This window comes from Ichthyophthirius multifiliis (assembly GCF_000220395.1).
Source record: "Ichthyophthirius multifiliis unplaced genomic scaffold scaff_1120509251191, whole genome shotgun sequence".
In the NCBI taxonomy this organism is placed as follows: Eukaryota; Ciliophora; class Oligohymenophorea; order Hymenostomatida; genus Ichthyophthirius; species Ichthyophthirius multifiliis.
Genome location: NW_004086116.1, coordinates 1066 through 25365, shown reverse-complemented (window position 1 = coordinate 25365; position 24300 = coordinate 1066). Strand labels below are relative to the sequence as shown.

General features: G+C 16.3%; 2 protein-coding genes across 2 annotated transcripts, besides 39 other annotated features; one reads left to right on the top strand and one right to left on the bottom strand. All coding sequences in view use genetic code 6, as the record gives it.

Annotated features, from left to right (window-relative positions):
- Window positions 1-83: 83 nt before the first annotated feature.
- Window positions 84-123: a microsatellite.
- Window positions 124-1381: 1258 nt separating this feature from the next.
- Window positions 1382-1449: a microsatellite.
- Window positions 1450-1505: 56 nt separating this feature from the next.
- Window positions 1506-3068, top strand: IMG5_157170 (leishmanolysin family protein, putative; the record flags this gene model as incomplete). The annotated part of the gene is made up of 1 exon (XM_004030552.1): window positions 1506-3068. The coding sequence occupies one exon, from the start codon at window positions 1506-1508 to the stop codon at window positions 3066-3068; it is 1563 nt and encodes a 520-aa protein (XP_004030600.1).
- Window positions 3069-3101: 33 nt separating this feature from the next.
- Window positions 3102-3144: a microsatellite.
- Window positions 3145-4087: 943 nt separating this feature from the next.
- Window positions 4088-4142: a microsatellite.
- Window positions 4094-4147: a microsatellite.
- Window positions 4148-4176: 29 nt separating this feature from the next.
- Window positions 4177-4215: a microsatellite.
- Window positions 4216-4285: 70 nt separating this feature from the next.
- Window positions 4286-4352: a microsatellite.
- Window positions 4353-4557: 205 nt separating this feature from the next.
- Window positions 4558-4624: a microsatellite.
- A 115-nt stretch (window positions 4625-4739) lies between these two features.
- Window positions 4740-4792: a microsatellite.
- Window positions 4793-4828: 36 nt separating this feature from the next.
- Window positions 4829-4885: a microsatellite.
- Window positions 4846-4920: a microsatellite.
- Window positions 4921-4951: 31 nt separating this feature from the next.
- Window positions 4952-5001: a microsatellite.
- A 182-nt stretch (window positions 5002-5183) lies between these two features.
- Window positions 5184-5210: a microsatellite.
- A 284-nt stretch (window positions 5211-5494) lies between these two features.
- Window positions 5495-5571: a microsatellite.
- Window positions 5496-5571: a microsatellite.
- A 96-nt stretch (window positions 5572-5667) lies between these two features.
- Window positions 5668-5701: a microsatellite.
- A 1056-nt stretch (window positions 5702-6757) lies between these two features.
- Window positions 6758-6806: a microsatellite.
- Window positions 6807-10306: 3500 nt separating this feature from the next.
- Window positions 10307-10363: a microsatellite.
- Window positions 10364-10921: 558 nt separating this feature from the next.
- Window positions 10922-10956: a microsatellite.
- Window positions 10922-10972: a microsatellite.
- A 274-nt stretch (window positions 10973-11246) lies between these two features.
- Window positions 11247-11280: a microsatellite.
- Window positions 11248-11282: a microsatellite.
- Window positions 11283-11475: 193 nt separating this feature from the next.
- Window positions 11476-11530: a microsatellite.
- A 4668-nt stretch (window positions 11531-16198) lies between these two features.
- Window positions 16199-16251: a microsatellite.
- A 27-nt stretch (window positions 16252-16278) lies between these two features.
- Window positions 16279-16309: a microsatellite.
- A 137-nt stretch (window positions 16310-16446) lies between these two features.
- Window positions 16447-16501: a microsatellite.
- Window positions 16502-16978: 477 nt separating this feature from the next.
- Window positions 16979-17036: a microsatellite.
- A 1179-nt stretch (window positions 17037-18215) lies between these two features.
- Window positions 18216-18260: a microsatellite.
- A 1372-nt stretch (window positions 18261-19632) lies between these two features.
- Window positions 19633-19680: a microsatellite.
- Window positions 19681-19820: 140 nt separating this feature from the next.
- Window positions 19821-19866: a microsatellite.
- Window positions 19845-19882: a microsatellite.
- Window positions 19883-20077: 195 nt separating this feature from the next.
- On the bottom strand, window positions 20078-22045 carry IMG5_157160 (leishmanolysin family protein, putative; the record flags this gene model as incomplete). Its single annotated transcript, XM_004030551.1, has 2 exons — window positions 20078-21281; window positions 21365-22045. 2 exons carry the CDS (start codon window positions 22043-22045, stop codon window positions 20097-20099), a joined length of 1866 nt encoding a protein of 621 aa, XP_004030599.1. The 3' UTR covers window positions 20078-20096.
- Window positions 21303-21359: a microsatellite.
- A 129-nt stretch (window positions 22046-22174) lies between the features above and the next one.
- Window positions 22175-22205: a microsatellite.
- Window positions 22206-22656: 451 nt separating this feature from the next.
- Window positions 22657-22709: a microsatellite.
- Window positions 22710-23194: 485 nt separating this feature from the next.
- Window positions 23195-23241: a microsatellite.
- Window positions 23242-23984: 743 nt separating this feature from the next.
- Window positions 23985-24022: a microsatellite.
- Window positions 24023-24027: 5 nt separating this feature from the next.
- Window positions 24028-24090: a microsatellite.
- Window positions 24028-24098: a microsatellite.
- Window positions 24036-24114: a microsatellite.
- Window positions 24115-24300: the final 186 nt, after the last annotated feature.

The window sequence follows — 24300 nt, the reverse complement described above, 5'->3', positions numbered from 1 at the left end:
AAAAATGCAAATAAAAAAAAATAGAATAAAAATTAATCTATATAAATATAAAAAAATATATAGAATAAATAAAATTTAAATGTTATTTATTTTATAATATAATATTTATATTTTTAATAAATAATTAATTTCTATATATTTATAATCACAAAATCTATTAGAAATTAAATAATTTATAATTAATTTATAAATATTTTAATATAAAATGCAATTATATATATAAAAATAATATTATATATTTTTTCTTTAAATAAGGTAATTATGAATTTAAATAAATTATTGTTAATATAATATATATATTTATATAATAATTAAAACATATTTATTATTATTTATAAATAATTCATTTATATTAATTTGTATTAATTATAAATCTATAATTTATTATAAAAATAATTATATTTAATTAAAATAAAAAAATTCCCCAATAAAAATAAATATTTTTTTTAAATTTTTACATGTGTTTAATCAAATTATAGAAATTTTTTATAATATAAATACAAATTAAATCATAAGTATTAATAAAAATATATAATATAAAAATAAAATGTATAAAAAATTGATTTTAATTATTATCCTAATATTAGGTAAATTTATCCATTCTCACAGTAAATATAGTCATGATAGTAAAGAATTTTAAGATTAATATGATAAAATTTACGAAATTTAGAACAAAAAGGTAAAATCAAACTATGAATAACGTATTCTTTAAACAGATACCTAGCCTAAACCTATAAGAATAACTACTGATTACTCTATGTTGAGTAATTAAGATGTAACCCTATAATAAAGAAAATACTTGATAAAGCTTATAGAATTATCCAAACTTTATTTCTAAAAACTATTGAAAGTATACCCATTAAAACAAAATAATGTTTTACCTTTGAAAAATAGGGCAGAATGTGATGATCATAAAGTTTAACCTTGGGATTATTCAATCGGAATTCCTAATTCTGATTTACATATCTACGTCATTTATTAATATTTAGAAAATGATTAATAAACTGCGTTTGCTAATTTTTGTGCTTTTGCTTAAGAAGGAATCCAAAGACCTATTTTCGGATATATTAGTTATAATTTATCAAATATAAGTGGAGAATCAAAAAATTTCTAAAAAAATTTAAAAGAAACTTTTCGTGAAATATTGAATATACTGGGAGTCTCAAAACTTGGTATGTATAATTGGATAAATCCTGATACTGGTAGAAAATATTATAAAAATGACTTTTCTAAAATTTTAAAGAGAAAAATAATCGAAGGCAAAACAATAGAATATATAACTTCTAAAAATATATAAGAAGTTACTAGAAAATATTATAATTGTCCTACAGCTGAAGGAATGAAAATTTAATTAGAAGTAAAAAATATAAAAATATCTATGTATATATATAAATTAATATAAATATATATATATATATATATATATATATATATATATATATATATATACATTTCAAAAACATTTTGACTTTCGTTGGGATTTAAGTATTCTATATAATGAAATTATGAATAAAAATTTAGTATATACTGACAATGTATTTTCTATATTTACAATTGCTGCTTTGAAAGACACAGGTTTTTATGCTGTAGTTAATGAGACTATGGTTGAGAAAATATTCTGGGGTAAAGGAAAAGGTTGCGATTTTTTAGAAAATACTTGCTAAAGTATACATTAATACAATGAATATATTTAATTAATTGATAAAGAGTAATGTTCTTTTGATTATGAAAGAATTGGTATTCCTATATTTTAAGAATTAAACAAATGTAATATTGGATTAAGCCTTTATAAAGATAGATTTTGCACAAATCCGAATAGTGTTAGTGATTTCGATTAATTAGTACAAGAGCAAGAATCGGATAAATTATCTAATTATTCAACTCAAAGTAAATGCTTTTAATCTACAGCCACAAAGTCCTTATCTACAAAGTAGTATAAAGATACTTATAGATGTCATTAATTCAAATGTTCATCTGATGCTACAGAAATAACTGTTATTTTCCCAGAGATTAATTTTTAAGTTTTATGTGGAAAAGGTTAATAAAGTATATAAAAGGAAATTGATCCAACCGGACAAAATGCTTAAGGTTAAATCACATGTCCTTAAGATTATGAAAGATTTTGTAATTATACCCCTATGTGTCCAAATTTTTGTTCCGAAAAAGGAGTTTGTGTAAACGGTCTATGCATCTGCTAAGACGGTTTTGGAGGAGTTGATTGTTCTATAGAATGTTCCGGAGTAGTCGATAATGAAACTTGTGTAGAAGGTCCATGTCCGTAAGGCAAATTTTAGAACCCAGATAATACTTGTAAATCAGATTGTCCTTTTGGTTCATTTGGAAGGGCTGGAAAATGTGAACCATGTGATAACAATTGTTCTAGATGTAAAGGACCATCAGCTAAATAGTGTACTAAATGCTAGTTTATGAAATTATTGCAAGAAAACTAGTGTGTAAATGAATGCGATGAAAAACGAGGGTTTTCTCCTAATTTTGATTCTGGTGTTTGCGAATATCTTTTATCAAATATTTGTAAAGGAAATTGCAAAATTTGTTTAAAAAGTAATTAAAATTTATGCGTTACATGCAAAGAAGGCTTTTATTTTAATGACAATAATAATTAGTGTTTAAGTGAATGTCCTAATGGATTTTTTGAAAACTAAGAAACTTAGAATTGCGAGAAGCTTTCATAAGGATGTCTTTAATAAAATAATTCTAACACATGTTCTCAATGCGATACTACTAATGGATTTAGATTAACTTTAGATAATAAATGCACTTTGTGTTAGTCACCTTGCTCCTAATGTGATCCTAATAATTTATCGATATGTTTCGCTTGTGATGATGATGGTTATTATGTTGATAATTAAACTAGAGAATGTAAAGCAAAATCTTCAGGAGAATCTGAAATAAAATGCCCTGATGGATGCAAAAAATGTTCTTAATCTGGAGAATGCTTGTCTTCTAGATTTTTACTTTAGGCTTAAGGCGATAATTAAATAACGAATAGTTATTAAGGACTCGTTATTTTTACTATTGGTTATGTTTTATTTGGATTATTATTTTGATAATTTGGAAAAAAAGCAAGCGAAAAGTTTATTTATATATATATATATATATATATATATATATATATATATATATTTAATTATAAAAATTGAATATTTTTAAATTTTTTTAAAAAAAATAATTCATTGCTTTTATATTTCGTTTTTATATTTATTTAACATAAATAAAGATTTTTAATTTTTTATAATATTGATTTAATAATAGAATAATATTAGAGATAATTATTCTATTTTGAATTATATATTTTATAATAAAAATATTAATAGAGAACTAGAATTTTTTATTTTTTTTAAATAAATTTCTTATAAACAAAATTTAATATTAACTATAATTTTTATTTTATATAAATATATTTTATCAAAATAATATATCAAAAATTTTATTTTTTAAATTATGAATGTTTATTATTAAAATTTATTTTTTTAATAAAATACATTTATTCATTTAAAATATTAGATTTTTAAAATATATTTATTTATCTAATAATAAATCTACATTTATTTAAATTATTATTTTCTTATTAATTAAATTAGACTCCAAATATTTATTCACTTTTAAATTTCTAATATTAAGATTTTGTTTTAAATGGTTTTTATTTGATTTTTTAAATAAATTTAACTTAAAAAATTTATGAAATTAATATTATTAATCTAAAAAAAAAAAAATGTTTTATATTATTATTAAAAATATTCAATCCATTTATTATAAATTTAAATATTTGTATAATTTATAATAAGTTTATGTATTCTTAATCAATTTAAATAATATATTTATATTATCTATTTTATATATGATTATATAGTATTATATTTTATAAATATTTTTAAAAAAATATTTTATATTTTAAATATTTTTATATTATTGAAAATTGAAAATTTAAATTTAATAAAATAATTTTTGATTTGTTTTGCAGATAATAGAATTTATATTATTATTTTCTAATTAAATTTTTAGTATTTATAAATTTTAAATTGATTATATAAAATATAATGTTAATATAAACTAAAAAAATATGATGAATAAAATAAAATAAAAATAAAATATATATTATAAAAAATAATAAAATATTATAATTATATATATATATTTTAATTTCTAAATAATTATAAAAAATAATATAAAATAAATTATATAAGAAAAAATTATTAATTTAATAGATAAAATATAAGAATATTTAATAATAAATAAAAACATAAATAATATATATTAATTATTGTATATTATATTTTATATAATATATATATATATATATATATATATATATATATATATATATATATATAACTTACCTTTTTTAGTTTTTTACAAACTATAGTTATTCTTTTAGTTTTAAGGTTTTTACTTCTTTAAAGAATACGACAGTCATAGTTTGATTTTTTTTATTTTTGTAATTTTTGTATATTTTTTCCTATTGTTATCTTGGAATTTTTTATTGCAATAACTTTATTTATTATAAGTATGTTTTTATATACATAATAACAAAATATTTAATTATTTTTAATTTTTCTAATATTTTTATATTTTCTATATAATTTTTATTTTTTAATTATTTTTAACATAAATTTTAATAAATTATTATAATTTAAAATTATTGATTTTAATACTATTTTAATTAAAAAAATTAATGAAAAATTTATATGTTAATATTTTTGTCAATTAAATATAAATAATTATTATTAATTTATTTATTAATAATTTAATTTGTTAATTAAATATAATTTATATCCATATAAATAATTTTATTTATATATAAAGAAAAAATATTTTATAATATATTATTTATAATATATATGATTATATTTATAATAATTTATAAAATAAATAATATAATATATATATATTATAAATATAATTTTTTTTTTATATTATTTAAATTTTAGAAATAAATTAAATATTAATAAAAAAATATAAATTATTTATTATTAAATAAAAATATTATTTTAATTTTTATATAGTTTTTATCAAAAATAAAAATAAGATATATTTTAGAAAAAAGATTTTATTTTTTTTATTTTGAATTTTTTTTATAATAAATTAAGATTTGTGTTAAATTTTGATTATAAAATATATTGATTTATATCAAATAAAAATTCGATAATTAAATATTTGATTTAATAATTTTTTTTTTATAATTTTTTTTTATATTTGTTCTTTCATGAAAAGAAAAAAAAATATTTTTAAATATAATTTTTTATATAATTGAGTTTCCCTTTTAGTATTAACTTTATAAAGTATTTAAATTATTATTATATTTCTTTTATATAATTTTTTTAGAAATTAATTAAATTTAAACATATTTAAAATAATGAAATATATAAAATATATTTGAAAATAAAAATATTTTTTAAATTATTATTTTCATATCATTTTTTTATTTTCTTCTAATTTCAATATTTTTATTTTATTGTTATTTAGAAATAATTAATTATATTATATTTAATATATATATATATATATATATATATATATATTTATATATATATTTATATTTATATTTATATAAAAAAAGAAAATTATATATACTTTAATTTATAATTTTCATAATACCTTTTAATTAAATACATAGAAAATTTTACTAAATATTATGATTCTATAATTAAATTTTTTTTGTATTTAAAATTCTTTTTTATTTTGTTTCATATTATTTATAAATTTTATATTTTTGTTTTTAATATTAATAATATAATTTTTTTTTTCTTTTCTTTTAGTATTAAATATTTATAATTTTAATATATATTTATGTCTAAATATAAAATTAAAAAATTATTAATATTAATATTTTCTTTATATATTAAATATAAAATAAAAAAAATATAGCTCAATTATCATTTTTATAAACATAAATTATAATAATTAATTTCTTAAAAAAAAAAATTAATAAACAAAAAATAAAATAAAAATATAAATATAAAAATTTATTATATTTTTGTAATAAATATATATAAAATATATATTAAGAAGCTAAACTAAATAAATTTATAAAAATTAATTTTTTTTTACTTAATATAGTCATCACAATAATAATCCAAATAAAATAACAAATAATTAAATCAATTACTCCTTAAACCAGTAATAAAAGCCTCCAATTTTTTTATATCTAAAACTATTTATGTAAACATAATCTTAAAAATAACCGAGTAAACATGTTATACACATTCCATTTTGATCACAATCCGAACATCATTCATTGCAATTATTAGTACTATCTTTTTTAAAATCTTTAACGCGTTTATCTTCATAATTAAAATACTAATACCCAGATAAACATTAATAAAAATGTGCTGAAATACAAGCACTAAAATTACTGAATTTAATGCTAGAACTAAGACATTATATAGCTTTAATATTTGGATTATCTTCGGAATAATCATAAAAACCGTCTTAACATTCTAAGCATTTACCAGATTAACAGAGATTTTTACATTTCTAAGGGCATAATATTCCTGCATTATCATCTGTAATTGGGACATCTATGCATTATTTTTAAATTTAATCGTATTAAAACCCAGAATAACGTCTACTATAATTAGTTTCAGTGCATTTATTACAATTTTTAAATTTAGTTCTACATTTAACACATGATTTAATTATTTAAAAATATAATTATATTATAATCATAACATATGTTTGCTAAAAAAGCATAATAAAGCGAAAAAATAATAAAAATATATAAACATAAAAACAATAAAATAAATTAATTATATATTTAAAAATAATAAAAAATTAATATTTAAAAAACCATATTTAATGAATATCTATCTTGTAATTTTACCCATATACTTCCTTAAATGTGAAAAAAAATGCAAGATCATTTTGAGAAAACGTATCAAAAAATAGAAAAATCAAACCATGACTAACGTATTCTTTAAACAGGTTCCGCGCCTAAGCCTAAAAAAACAACTAAAAATTATTCCATGTTTGATTAAGAAGATGTAACCAAATAATAAAAAAATACATAATAAATATTATGGAAACATCCAAGATTTTTTTCTAAAGACATTTTGGTATATTAGAGAAAATGCATTGATTTATATATTCCTTAAAATTATTAAATAATAGGAATTCCTAATTACAATTAAAATTTGTAATAAAAAAATATTTTAGCGATTGCAGTGTCATTGTACTCTTGCTTAAGTAGGAGACACTACAACTATTTTTGGAAGAGTTAATTTTAACTTAACTGATCAAAAAATTTTAATGATGATTTGAAAACTACGGTTCATGAAATTTTTCATGTACTCGGTCTTTCAGGAAGTGCTGTGTATTTTTAGATAGATCCTGATACTGAAGTTACTAGAAAATATTATAGTTGTTCTACAGTTGAAGTAATGTAACTTAAAAATGATTTAAAATATATATAAGTAAAGTACCGTATGATAGCAATTTTTCTAGATGTAAAGACTATCAGCAAATAAGTTTACTAAATATTATTTTATGACATTATTGCAAAAAGCTAGTGTGTTTATAAATGTAGTTAGAAATAAATATATTTTCCTAATTTAGCTTTGATTATTTGTGAATATCTTTGGGCAAAATTTTATGAAGGAAATTGCGATATTTGTTAATTAAATAATTAAAATTTATGCGTTAGATACAAATAAGACTTTTTTAATAATAAGTTAATAAGTAGTGTTTAAATTAATATCCCTTGAGATTTTTCAAAAATTAAGAAACTTAAAAATATGAGAAACTTTCATAAATAAGTCTTTAATAAAATAATTCTAATATATGTGTTACCAATGTGAGTAATACTACTAATGGATTTAGATTAACTTTAGATAATGTGATCCTAATAATTTAGCTTTATTTTTCGATTGTGAGGGAAGTAAATTAGTAAGCATTGATGGTAGTTTTGTAGATAAATGCTTTGAAGCTAGTTATTACTCTGATAGAATTAAAAAATGCTTAAAATTTAATTTAGGATGTTAAAAATGTGATTGTATGGGTCACAATCAATGTTACCATGCTTTTTATGTTTATTACGAATATAGATATTGTATTAAATATTCTTATAAATATCTAAATTTCCAATTCTATGATTATTACTAGTGTGATAAAGTATGAACCGATATTAATTAAATTCAACTATTAGATGTAAAACAATTTCTTCAGAATGATTACTAGAGAAAATACTGAAAATGCTTATAATGTAAAACTGATTTTTATAAAGATTAAATATGTAAATCATGTGTTAAATAGAGAATTAAATTTAAAAATTATAATTAATAAATATACTGAAAATAGTTATAGTACTGAATATTGATATTAATTTGCGAAACAATGCATAGAAATCCCTATTACACAAAATACTGAAATATAATACATTTAGGAATGTAATTAATGTTCTTAATTTCGAAAATGCTTAGAATTTTAAGTTTTTTTTTATGATTATTCGGTCGATAATCCAAGTATTATAACTATTAAATGTCTTAATTGTACCATTAAATTCAATTATTTTAGTTCTTGTACTTCAAGTCCTTACTTAAAATGTGTTCCAGGATATAGATATTATGATAATGAGAAAATATGCATTAGGAATAACTAAAGTCAATAATAATATTATTTGCATTAAAGGATGCGCATCCTTTAATTATAATGGAATGTGTTTTAAATGTTTAGATGGTTTTATTATATATAAGTATATAAAAATAAATTATTTTATAAATAAAGCATTAAATTCAGAAATCATTTAATAGGTGATTAAATTTAATGCACTTAATGTAATATAGATATAATTTAAATAATTCTACAAAATAATGTGAAAAATTCATCATTCTATAATTATACTTTAGGTTTAAGGCGGTAATTAATATTAAAATATTTATTAATGAATTGTTGCTTTTATTATTCTTAGTTTTTATTAAGATATATATTTTGAAAAAAAAGCAAATAAATAAAAAATAATTGTTATATATTTTTTTAAGAATATATATATGGTGTTGTGATTTAAAAAGATTACAGAATATGATAAAAGTAAATTTATTAAAATAAAAAGTATATGTTTATGAATTAAAATATACGAATAATTTTATTTAACTTTAGTAATTAATAAATTTCATTTTTTTTTTAATTTCTTATTTTATTTTATTATCTAGATTTTTTATTTTTTTATAAATAAATTTTATAATAGAATTAATTAAAGTGTCATTTTTTTGTATGGTTAGAAATGATTATTATCAAGAAAATTAATTATTATAATTTATATATTTTAAATAATATTCAATATATAATATATTTTTAAATTTATTTATTAAATAATTGTTAAATGCTTTTACTCAATTATAATTTTTATTTATTAATATTACTTTTTTTATTAAAATAATAATAATAATAAATATTTATAGATAGATATTATAAATTTTTAAAATTTATATTAAAAACCTATTTATTAAATAAAATAATAACAATTTTATATATAATTTTTAGATTTATAGAAAATTGTTTATTTATCATATATTAAATTAAGATTTATTTATTTTATTTATATTAATTTATTATTATTTAAAATAAAAATTGGCTAAAAATATTTATTCAGTTTTTTAAATGTTTCTTTTTTGTATTTTGTTTCATAGGATTTATTTATTTTTTCAAATAAACCTTTATTTTTATTATTTTGGACTTGAAATGCTCTATCTTTATTTTATTTATTTTTTTTTTAAAAAAAAAATTATTTAAAAATTTATTTATTTTTTATCATTAAAAAAATTATATCCATATTTTATATATTTTAATATATTAAAATAATTTATTTTATTTAAATCTAATATTTCAAAAACAATTTATATAATTATTCATTTAAATATTTTATTTTAGTATCTTAATATTTTTATTTTCATTTCAAGAAAACATATAAATATTTATGATTTTTTACATTTTTTTTTAAACACTATAATTTTATTATTTAAAATCTAATTTTTAAAAAATATCTTTTAATTAATTTTATGGAAATTATTATGTTTTATTAATATTTTTAATTAATTTTTATTTTTTATATATATAATATTAATTTTGATTAATAATAATGTTATTTGCGATTAAATAAATTAATATTAAGTAAAACAATATATATTTAAAAATTTCATGTTATTTAAAACTATAAAATTTATCATATTCATATGAATTAAATTTTTTATTTTCTGAATTGTTAATTAATTTTTTTAAAATATTATATATAATTTTATTTTATTTATACATTGTGATTTCTAAAGCAAACAGATTAATCTTATTTATAAAATAATTTATTGAATTTTTAAATACTTATTTATTTTATTAATATATTAAATATTTATATATTAATTAAAAAATGTGTATATTTTTGATGAAAATAGAATTTATAAAAAAAAAAGAATTATATTATTAATTATATAAAATATAATTATCGAGCTTTTAATTTTATATTATTTATTTTTATTATTAATTAAATAAAAAAAAATATTCTTAAAGGATAATTATTTAAAAAACAAAATTCCCAAAAAATATTAATAAAAAATAAATATAGATTAATAATTATTTAATTAAGATAAATTTATATATTTTTTTAAAATTTTCTATATAAAAGTAAATAAAATCTAATTTATTACTTAGAAAACGTAATTTATTTATCAGTATCATATAAATCACATATTCATATTTTTCTTAATAATCATAGTAAAATAATTTAAATTATTTTTTAAATATACTTAATTATTAATCATAATAAAGGTATTTTATTTCCAAATATACCCTTTATAAATATTTCTTATTTTTCTTTTTATTCTTATCTAATTTTAAAAAAATCTTATAAAATATTTATGTTTAAAAAAATTTAAAATTAAAATTAATTATGTTTAGTTATAAATTATATTCTATAATAATAATTAATATATATAAATAATATCTATAATTAATTTTTATTAATTATATCAAAAATTATACTATTATAAAAACATTTATCCTAAAATTAAAACTATTAACAATATAAATATCAAAAATTATTGTTTGTACTTAAATAATTTATTTTAAAATAATAATAATTATTAATAAATAGAATTTATTATATTAATAAAAATTATCTTACATCATTATTATTTATAAACAATTTTAATGAATATATATAAAAATATTTTTTTTTAGTTTTTTATCAATATAAAATTTTTTATACTTTTTTTGTAATTTTAAAATATTATTATTAAATATTGAAAAAAAAAATCTAAAATAAAAATTAAAAAAAAATTTTTAATTTTAATATATTTTTTATATTTATATATATAGAAATATAGTTTATATTTAATTAATATTTATAATTTTTGTAATAAATAAATTAATTATATACTTTTATAAATTAATATTTAACAGAAACTTATATTAAAAAAATTATTAAATAATATTTTTATTTAAACTAGAAAAATAGTAATTAATTAATTTAAATAATATTTATAAAAAAAAATATATAATATTATAATAATAATAATATCTAATATTAATTTATATTTGACATAAATTTTAGTTTTACAAAATTGAATTTGCCATAAATATTTATTTATTAAAAAAAAGGATTCAAATTAAATAAAATATTATTTATATTGAAACTTAACTTTTTAAGATTTAAAAGAAACATAATAAATGATTTAAATATAATTAATTTATAACATAAACAAATACTAAATAGATAATATATAAAAATGTTTAAAAAATAAATTTTAATAAGTATCTTGATATTTTGTAAATTTACACATACTTACTGTAAATGTGATCATGATAGTAAAGAAATGCACGATCACTATGAGAAAATGTACAGAACTTATGAATAAATGGAAAAATAAAACCATTACTAACGTATTCTTTAAACAGGTTCCGAGCCTAAGCCTATAAGAATAACTATAGATTATTCTATGCTAAATTAAGTTGACAAAGGGATATCTGAATAATAAAAAAGCTACATAAAAAATCTTATGGAAACATCCAAGCTTTATTTCTAAAGACTTTTGAAAGTATATCCAATAAGAGGAAATAACTTTTTTCCTTAAATATATAAAGGAATCTGTATTGATATTAAAATTCCTATTGATGATTAAAAAAATGGAATTCCTAATTCCGATTTACATATATACGTTATTTATAGCAAAACATATACTTTAATGGTTGCAAATGCTGGATTTTGCGCTTATTCTAATAATAAGTAAACTAGACCTACTTTTGGAAGAATTAATTTTAACTTATTAAATATTAATAAACCTATTTCTAATAAAAATGCTTTTTAAGATGATTTGCAAACAACTATCCATGAAATTTTACATGTTCTTGGTTTTTCAGGAAGCGCTATGTATTTTTGGATAGATCCTGATACTGGATTTAATTATGGAGATGACTTTAAAACTAAATTGTAAAAAACAAAAACTTATAGAGGGAAATAAACCACTCTTTTAACTTCCAAAAACGTGGTAGAAGTTACTAGAAAATATTATAGTTGTCCATCAGCTGAAGGAATGTAACTTGAAAATGATGTAAAATATATATATATGTTTAAATATTATAAAAATTAATTTATAAATTAGGAAAAAGATATCTCAATTAGTTCACATTGGGAAAGAACTATTATTTATAATGAAATTATGACAGGATCTAAAGTATATATTACTAGTAGTATTTTATCGATATTTACAATTGCTCTTTTAAAAGATACAGGTTTTTACCCTGAAGTAAATGAAAATATGGCCGATAATATATTCTGGGGTAAAGGAAAAGGCTGCGATTTCTTAGAAAACGCTTGCTAAAGTAGATTCGAATACCCTGAATATCCTAAAAAATATGATGAATAATAATGTACATTTGGATATGATGGAATCGGTACCGGAGTATCTGAATTATACGCAGAAAAATGTAATTTAATATATTTCTATCCTAATAGATTGTGTACAAATCCTAATAGTGTAACTAGTGAAGATGATAAAAAATATGAATATGAAAAATTATCTAATTATTCAACTCAGAGTAAATGCTTCTAATCTACAGCTATAAGGTCCTCATCTAAATAGTTTCGAGATCAATTCAGATGTCATTAATTTAAATGTTCCTCCGATGCTTCGGAAATAACTGTTATTTTCCCCGAAATTGATTTATAAGTTATTTGCGGAAAAGGAGAATAAAATACAAAAAAGGATATTGATTCAAGTGGCGAAAAAGCTTAAGGTTAAGTCACTTGTCCTTAAGATTATGAAAGATTTTGTAATTATACTTATATATGTCCAAATATTTGTTCCGAAAAAGGAATTTGTGTAAACGGTCAATGCATCTGCTAAGACGGATTTGGAGGAGTTGATTGTTCCATAGAATGCTCCGGAGTAGTCGATAATAATACATGTTTATAAGGCTAATGTCCTTAAGGCAAATTCTTGAACCCAGATAATACTTGCAAATTAGATTGTCCTTTAGGCCTATTCGGAAAGGATGGAATATGTGTGCCATGTAACATCAATTGTTCTAGATGTAAAGGACCATCAGCTAATGAATGTACTAGATGTTTTTTTTTGACATTATTGCAAGAAAATTAGTGTGTAAATGAATGTGATGAAAAACGAGGATATTATTCTAATTAAAATGGCGTTTGCGAATAAATTTGGTCTAAAACTTGTGAAGGAAATTGCGACATTTGCTTAAAAAATAATTAAAATTTGTGCGTTACATGCAAAGAAGGCTTTTATTTTAATGACGATAATAAGTAGTGTTTAAGTAAATGTCCTAATGGATTTTTCGAAAACTATGAAACTTATGTATGTGATAAGCTTTCTTTAGGATGTCTTTATTAAAAATATCCTAATTCATGTTAAACATGTGATACTAAAAATGGATATAGATTAACTTTAGATAGTCAATGCACTTTGTGTTAGTCACCTTGTTACATATGTAATCCTAATAATTTTGCTTAATGTTTTGTTTGTGAAAGAGGTTATTTAGTAAGTATTGATGGTAGTTGTGTAGACTAATGCCCTGAAGCTAGTTATTATTCTGATAGAATTAAAAAATGCTTAAAATGTAATCAAGGATGTTAAAAATGTGATTATATAGGTTGCAGTGTATGCTATGATAATTAATATCTTGATTATATAACTAAAAATTGTTATATATGCGCTAATAAATATCCTAATTGTCAATCATGTGATTATTATTAATGTAATAAATGCATAGATGGATATTAATATAATTAAACAAAAAGAGAATGTATAAATGTTTCTCCAGAAGAGGGGCCAACAGATGAAAATACTGGAATATAATGCCCTGAGGGATGTAAAAAATGTTCTTAATCTGAAGAATGCTTATAATGTAAAGCTGGTTTTTACGAAGATTAAACAAATAAATCATGTGTTAAATGTAGAACTAAATTTAAAAATTGTAATAAATGCACTGAAACTAGTTGTAGTAGATGTAATTCTGGATTTTAATATGATTAGATTAAAAAATAATGCATAGAAATCCCTATTACAGATGAAAATACTGGAATATAATGCCCTGAGGGATGTAAAAAATGTTCTTAATCTGAAGAATGCTTAGAATGTTAAGACGGTTTTTATGATTATTCCGAAGACAATCCAAATATTAAAACTATGTAATGTCTTAGTTGTAGTATTAAATACAGTAATTGTAGTTCTTGTGCATCAACGCATTGTAATTAATGTTTATCTGGATATGAATATTATGATTATGAAGATAAATGCGTAAAAATTTTTTAAAAGGATAGTACTAATAATTGCAACGATGGATGTTCCACATGTAACAAAAATAGAATGTGTATAATATGTTAGCAGGGTTATACTTAAGATTATTTTTATATTTATACTCTTAAATATAAAATATGTTTAAAATGCTTATCTAAATATATTAGTGAATCCCTATAATGTTTATAATGTAATTCTATTTCATGTACTTAATGGTAGTTGGCAATATGAGTCTTCAAAATAATGCGGAATAATCATGCCTTATAAATTTTTACTTTAGGTTTAAGGCATTAATTAATAATAAAAATATTTATTAAGAAGTTGTAGCTTTTTTATTTGGTTTAAAAAACTGTTGATTTTATTATTGGTTATTTTTATTTAGGAATATTATTTTGATTACTTTATAAATTTATTTAGTTTTGCTTTTTAATTAATATTTAATATTTACTAATTATAAAAATATAATTGATTTAATATACATTTTGTTAGTAAATTTTTTTATACAAAAAATTAATTATTTTAATTTATTTATAAAAAATATTGATTGCGCATTGATTTGTTTATTTTTTTAAAATTAAATATTTAAAGAAAACGTTATTTTATTTTTGTTTTTATATTTAAAAAAAATCTTTATTAAAATAATAAATCTTTTAATACCAAAAAACAAAGTTTTAAATATAAAATATAAATATGTTTAATGAAACTCAATTTTTTAAAGCAATTAAAATTATTTAATTTGAATTTTTAAATTTAATTAAATTTGCTTATTTATAACTTAATATTTTATCAACAATATTCTCATCTACTTTTAAATAAAAAACTGTGTTTTTTTATAAAAAATTATAAAAAAAGCGATTGTAAATATAGAAAAAAAACTTTCATTATATAGTCATAATTTTATTTTAAATAAGAATTCATTTACAATAAATACTATTAGAAATATATAATTCCTAATTTAAAGTAACTTTTCTTAATAGTCAAATATATTTATTTTATATCACTTTAGGATATATTTATTTAGCTACACTATAATTATACTAATTTTAGTAAATTCTAAAAGTTTTAAGAGGTTAAAAGAATTATTATTTTCCTATAAAATTTTTGTTTTTTAAAATGTAGTTTATAGTTTTATAAATAATGTTTTCATTAATCAGATTTCATCTAAAAGTGCAAAGAGTTACATAAAAAACGAAGTAAATATAAAATTTCATCAACAGTTGTTACCAAATCATTTTCGAAAGTTGCCATATAAACACCAATTTTATTTATATATGATAATTTAAAATTAACTATAAAAAAAATAAGTCTAGTGTATTGTATATTAGAAAAAACAAATAATCAAGTTTTGCAGAAACATAGCTTTTTATTTTGATTTATATGACATATAAGTGTAAATTGGATTAAGTAAATATGATTTTAAATCATTAATAAGAATTTAAAAATATATATATATATATTTATTAAATATTTACATATTATTATTAAATATTTAAACTTTTCTCTTATATTATTTTTAAATTATATATATATATATATATATATATATATATCTTATTAATCTATTTTATTTTGAATATTATAATGTATAATTATTTTTAAATAAAAAAATATAAAAAGTTTTTAATTAATATATATTTAAATTTTTATAATATTATAATATATAATAATGCTTTATTTTTGTTATTAGAAAAATAAATAATATAAAAGATTTAAAAATATAAAATATAAAATTTTAACAATATTAAAGTTTTCAAAATGCAAAATTTATTTTGAAATAATTTTCTAATTAATTAAAATAATTAATAAAACATTTTTTCTATTATAAAAAAACTAAAAATAATTTGATAAAATTAACTTTTAAATAAAATAATAATTGTTAGCAATCATATATATTTTTTAAAAAACATAAAATTATTTGTATTAATTTCATAAGTAAAATAATTTAAATTTACAATTATTTTAAAATGTTTTAATAATAAATATTTGGAAGTGTTTTTAGTTATAATATTTAAAGAAAATTTTAAAATAAAAACTATAAATTTGAAAATAATAATAATAAAACTATTTAAGTTTAAAATTTTTAAGTTATATCTTTATTTAAAGAAATAAAAAATAAAAATAGAACATTTATAATAAATATCTAAAAATAATAAATTAATTAAATATTTTTTATCATAATTTTAATAATTAATGTTTAAAACAAAACATAATTAATAATTTTAATTTATTATTTGTTAAAATAAAAATTAAATATTTTTAAATTAATTTATTATTTTTGTAATAATGAGTATTCATTATAAATAATCAATACTAAACACAATCAATAAAAAAAATAATTACTTAATAACTATTTAAATATTTCCAGTATCATCTCATAGAGAATTAATTATCATTAATTTCTTAGTATTATTTTGCAAACTAATTATAAATATTAAGTGATATATTTGTTGCTTCTACTTTCTAGTGTATCTTTTAAAATTACTGAATTTACTATTGTAACTAACATGTGATTTATTTTTATTAAATTGATGATATTAATAAAAACCATCTTAACATTTTAAATATTAATAAGATTTATGATAAATATAAATTACATATTCTTTTAACAAATATAAATTTAATTATTTTTTTTTTAATATAAAGTTACAATAATTATTTTATACATTTTTTTAAAAATAATTTATTTTCACTAATATTTTTTTAAAAAAATAATAATATTAATTTATTAAAAAAATAAATTTTGATTTTATATTTTTTTATAATTTTTTATATAGTGAATATATTTATAATTTCATGATTTATATATTATTAATTAATTATTCGTAAATATAATTAATTAAAATAATTATAGATTAGAATTATTAATACATACAAATATAATTCATAGATTTAATCTTAAAGAAAAAGCCTCGCAAAATCTTATTAGATAAATTTCTATATATATATATTATACATATATATAAAAAAATCAAACAAACCTTATATAAATTAATAGTAAAATTATTATTGATTTATTTATTAGGTAATATGTAAATTAATACAAAAAATTATTAATTTTATTAAATTTTAATAGATATTCTTTTTAATAATTATAGTTTTATTATAGTAATTTTTAAATATAAATTTTAATGTAAATAGTATTAAATAAATATAATAAAAATATTTATTCTTTTAATTTATAAGTTTAATATAATATTCTATTATTCTAAGAGTAATATATTTCTTTTCATTTAAGAAAATAATTTGTTCATATTTAAATTTTCTTCTATTTTTATTTTTTATTTTTACTTAAAAAAATAAAATTAAAATGTTTTATAATTATTGAAAACTGATATTTTAATCTTAATATTTAAAAAGATATTTTTTTTTAAACTTAACATATTTATTGTTTTTTAAAATATAAAAATCAATTTAAATAAACATAAGAAATTTATAAATTAAAAGGGTATTATTATAAAATAAAGTTTCAAAAGAATAATAAATTTTCGAAAAATAAATAAAAAAAAAAATATTAAATATTTTTTAAATAGGAATATTCTGGATGAGAATAATATTATAATGATCTTATTAAGGTTTTTAAAAAATTAAACAAACCAAAATTCTTACTAAAAATATTTAAAAATTACATAATTACTCTAAACTGAAAAATATACGACTTTTCTGTCATCTTAAATAAATAATATATTTACATATATATTTAATGATATATAATAATTAAGAGAAGCATAATTAGCACTTATAATACATATTTAATTCTTAATTAACCAAGTTAAGCTGAAAGTAGTATGATAAGTAGTGGGACCTTAGGGTTCGATTCCGGTAAATGCCTAATTAAATTACAAACTTCTTAGGTGAAGGTTTTATGCTGTTTCCCTCTAAGCATACCTAAAAATACTAACTAAAGAACCTGTAGTGCTGCACTATTATTATTTATTGAGTGATAAGACGCTTTTATTCCTTGTCAGAAATAAATATAATAATGATTTTATGGAATAAAATTAATAAGAAATTCTTAAAAAATATTTTTGATATATTTAAGAAGAAAATTAATATTTAGAAATTATTATCTCTAGAAATAGAATTTTTAAATAAAAAAAAATTACTTTGTTAAAATAATTCTGAATAAAAAAATTATAATTAAAATAAATCAGTTGTTTTTTTTAAAAAAAATATTCATGAATAATATAAATCAATCTGTTATCTTATCTTATATTTAGAAATAAAAATAATTGGATAAAAGTATTTATTATAAAATAAAATATATAATTAAAATAGAGAAAATAAAATTGTAATATGTAAAATATGAATAATATTTAGTTTAAATAATATTAAATACTAAATTTTTTATATTTTTGCATTATAATAATTTATTCTTTAAGAATATTATAATTTATTTAATTTAATAAATTAATATAAACGAAAATAAAAATATAAATAAAATTAATTTTAAAATAAGTATAAAGTATTTTATTTATCACTAAACAAATTAAAAATTATTTTATAAAATTAGATTTTTAGTATTAAAATTAATGAATTTAACAAAAAAGTAAAAATATTTTATATATATAATTTTTTTTTGGAAAATAATTATAAAAATATTAAAAAAATCTTTAGTAAATTAGAAAAAATAAATAATTACTTTAAATCGTTTTAGAAAAATTAAACTATGAATAAATTATAGTATTATTAACATATAGAAATTATTGATAGAATTTTTTTTTAATAATAATAATAAAATAAATTAAAAAAACTTTTTATCTATTATAGTAATGATTTCTAAAAAATTTTAAGTTAAATTTTTATTTAAAAAAAAAGACATGTAAAATAAAGTCTGAAAATAAAAATACAAAAAAATGAATAAAAATTTATAGTTTAATTTTAATAAATAAGAAATAAATAATTTTAATAAATATAGATTTAATATTAGTTAAATAAAAATATTTTTTAAAAATATAATAAAATATTAAATGAGATAAAAAACATATTCTTTAAAAATTAAATTCTAATTATAAAAATTTATGATTTAAAAATAAAATTGAAAATTTATTATTTTAATAAAATAAATTTATATTAAATATATTAAAATTTATATTAAATTTTATTTAAATTAAATTTATTTTAAAAAAATCATAATTTTTAGTTTAGAACTATATTTTTATTATAAAATATATAATTTATAATAGATTATATGCAAAAAATAAATATAAAAACGAAATATAGAAATAATGAATATTTTTTTTTTAAAAAAAATTGAAAATATTCTATATTATAATTAAATATATAGATATGAAAAATAACTTTTTTTTCTTTGTTTTTTTCAAAATCATCACAATAATATCATCCATTTAAACACTAATTATTATTGTCATTAAGCTAAAATCCTTCTTTGCATGTAATGCATAGATTTCTATTAATATTTGAACAAATTTTGCAATTTCCTTCACAAGTATATGTCAAAGTATATTCACAAACACCCAAATCATAATTAGGAGAATACCCTCGTTTTTAATCACATTTATCAACACACTAGCTTTCTTGCAATAACGTCATAAACTAGCATTTAGTACACTCATTAGCTAATGGTCCTTTACATTTAGAACAACTCCTGTGACATGGTTTACATATTCTATCCTTTCCGAATAGGCCTAAAGGACAATCTAATTTGCAAGTATTATCTGGATTCAAGAATTTACCTTAAGGACATTAGCCTTCTAAACAAGTATTATTATCGACTACTCCAGAGCATTCTATGGAACAGTCAACTCCTCCAAATCCGTCTTAGCAGATGCATTGACCGTTTACACAAACGCCTTTTTATGAACAGAAATTTGAACATATAGGAGTATAATTACAAAATCTTTCATAATCTTAAGGACAAGTGACTTAACCTTTAGCTTTTTCGCCACTTGAATCAATATCCTTTTTTGTATTTTATTCTCCTTTTCCGCAAATAACTTATAAATCAATTTCGGGGAAAATAATAGTTATTTCCGAAGCATCGGAAGAACATTTGAATTAATGACATCTGGATGCATCTTTATACTACTTTGTAGATGAAGACTTTGTAGCTGTAGATTAGAAGCATTTACTTTGAGTAGAATAATTAAATAATTTATCTTATTCTTGTTCTCTTTCATCTTAATCACTTACAATATTCGGATTTGTACATAATTTATCTTTATAAAGGCCTAATCCAATATTACATTAGTTTATTTCTTACAATATAGGAATACCAATTCTTTCATAATCAAATGAACATTACACTTAATGAACTAAATAAGAATATTCATCATATTAGATTGTACTTTAGCAAGTGTTTTCTAAGAAATCGCAACCTTTTCCTTTACCCCAGAATATTTTCTCTGCCATATTCTCATTTACTTCAGCGTAAAAGCCTGTGTCTTTCAATGCAGCAATTGTAAATATAGAAAAAACATTGTCAGTTAAAACTTAATTTTAATTCATAAATTCATTATAAAGAATAGTTAAATCCCAACGAAATTCGAAATATCTTTAATATTTCTAATTTAAATAATTTTTAAAATATAATATATAAATATATATATATATATATATATATTTATATATTTATATATATATTTAACATCTATTTATAATTTCATTCCTTCAGCTTTAGGACAATTATAATATTTTCTAGTAATTTCTTTTAAATGTTTTGAAGTTATAAATTCTATTGTATCCTTTTCTATTTATTTTTTTTTATAAATTTTAGTTAGGTTATCTTTATCAATTGTTTTTCCAGTATCAGGATTTATCCAAAAGTATAATCCTAGTTTTGAGACTCCGAGTATATTTATCATTTCACGAAAAGTTTCTTTCAAATTTTTCTAGAAATATTCTTCATCTCCACTTATTTTTGATAAGTTATATTTAATATATCCAAAAATAGGTCTAGAAATACCTTCTTAAGCAAAAGCACAAAAATTAGCAATAGCAGTTTATTAATCATTTTTTACATATTAATAAAGTGTGTATATATGTAAATCTGAATTAGGAATTCCGATTGAATAATCATTGGGCTAAACCTTATGATCATCACATAATCCTTTATATGTCTAAGGTAAAACATTATTTTGTTTTAATTGATATACTTTTAATAGTTTTTAGAAATAAAGTTTGGATATTTCTACAAGCTTTACCAAGTAATTTCTTTATTATAGGGTTACGTCTTTATTAGTCAACATGGAGTAATCTGTAGTTATTCTTATAGGTTTAGGCTCGGTATCTGTTTATAGAATACGTTATTCATAGTTTGATTTTTCCATTTTTTTTAAATTTGGTAAATTTTCTCATATTAACCTTCGATTTTTTTATTATCATGACTATATTTACCGTGAGAATAAACAAATTTACTTAATATTAAGATAGTTATTAAAATAAGTTTATTAAGCATTTTTATTTTATTTTTATTTATTTATTTTTATTAATCCTTATGATGTGATTTGTATTTATATTATAAATAATTTCTATATTTTCATTATATATAGGTAAAAATTAAAAAGAAATTTATTTATTTTTTAGGGGAATTTTTTTTTTTATTTCATAGAATTTTTTTTTAACAAGTTAAGATTTATAATAAATAAAACATAATATAAATTTTTATGTTAATAATTAAATATAAATATAGTTAAATTATTATTTTTATTTAATAATATAATAATGATAATTTTTGAAATTCATTATTACAATGTTTAAAAGAAAAAAATTATATAATTAAAACATTTTCTTTATATATAAATCAATTTTATACTAATATATATATATAAATTAATTAAAAAGTAATTAATAAATATGTGATTATAATTATATAGAAATTATATAATTATTAAAAAAATATAAATATTATATTATAAAATTTTATCAATTTTTCTATATATTATTATAGATTTTTTTTATTCTATTTTTTTTTAATTAATATATTTATTTTTAATTTATTCTAAAGATATTTTTAACATTTGTTAATTGATATTAAATTTTTTTTTTTTAAAGCAATGATATATAGAATAATTAAAATTGATAACCTTTATAATATTTATTTTATTATTTAAATAAATAATTTTGAATAAATCCTTAATATTTTAATAAAAATTATTGTTATAATTAAAAATATAAATTTTATTATTTAATTTAATTCAATTTATTTTTTTATATTTATTTAATATTTTGTTTAGCTTCATTTTTATAACTTATTTTTTTATATTTGTTTATTTTCGAATATAATATTGATTAATTCAATTATAGATTAAATTTATTTATATATAATATTTTATTTTATTTTTAAAAATTTTAACAGAATTTATAAGTTATGTGAAATGATATTAATTAAATTTTTATATTAATATATAAAAATTTAAATTATATTTTTAAATTATTAATACATTATATTTTAAAATTCTGTTATTTGCTCTTAAACTAATAATATTTTTCTAAATAAATAAATAATATTTTTAAATAAAAAATATTAACTTATAATAATTATATAATTTAAAACATTTTTTTTTTACTGTAAAAAAAAATTAATTGTTAATAATTTTTTTAAACTGCAGATATTTATTTTATAGTTAAAAATAAATAATTTAATTATAATTTGTAATAGATTTTAATTCTTAATTATTTATTTTAATAAAAAAAAATATGAAATATATACCTCAAAAAAATTGGATGGTATATAATAAAAAAAATATTTTGTAAAAAAATATAATATAATTTATTAAAAAAAAATATAGAAAAATATATGTTGAAACGAAAAAAAAATAATTTAATAAGAAACAAAAAAAATAAAAGTAAAAAAATTAATAAGAAAGTATTAAAATAATATTTTATTAATGCTATTTTATATTTTAAATGAAATTCATGTAAATAAAACAGAAAAAAAAAAAGAATAGAATTAAACAAAAATGAGGAGCGATATCAAATTTATAGAGTAATTTTGTAAAGATAAAATATATTATAATAATTTTTTTGAAGAAAAAAATAAAATTTAAAATATCAATTAAAAATATATATTAATAAGTATTTTTTAATTAATTAATATTATAAATTATTAATCAATTTTTAAACAATATTAACATTTCTTTTAAGTGGTTATTCTTAAATAAAAGAATGTTTAAAATGCTTTTTCTAAATATATTATATAAAAAAAATATTATAGGTAAACTATTAAATAATATTTCTGTAATTGATTTAAAATATAAAAAAAAGTTAAAAAAATAAATTAAAATACGAAAAAATAAATAAAAATAAAATCAATATTATTATATATAAAATATTTATAATAATATAAATATATATATAATATATATATATATATTTATATATCTTTATATATTTATATTTTTTTTTTTTAATATAACTTATATTTTAAGTATTAAAATTATTTTTCTTTATATTAATATTTTCATATATATTAAATATTAAAAAATAAATTATAATAATAATTATTTTTTATTTTACTTAAGTTATCTTTTTTTTAATCAATATTTTCCTTGTTATTTTTCTATTAATTTTCTCCATAATATAT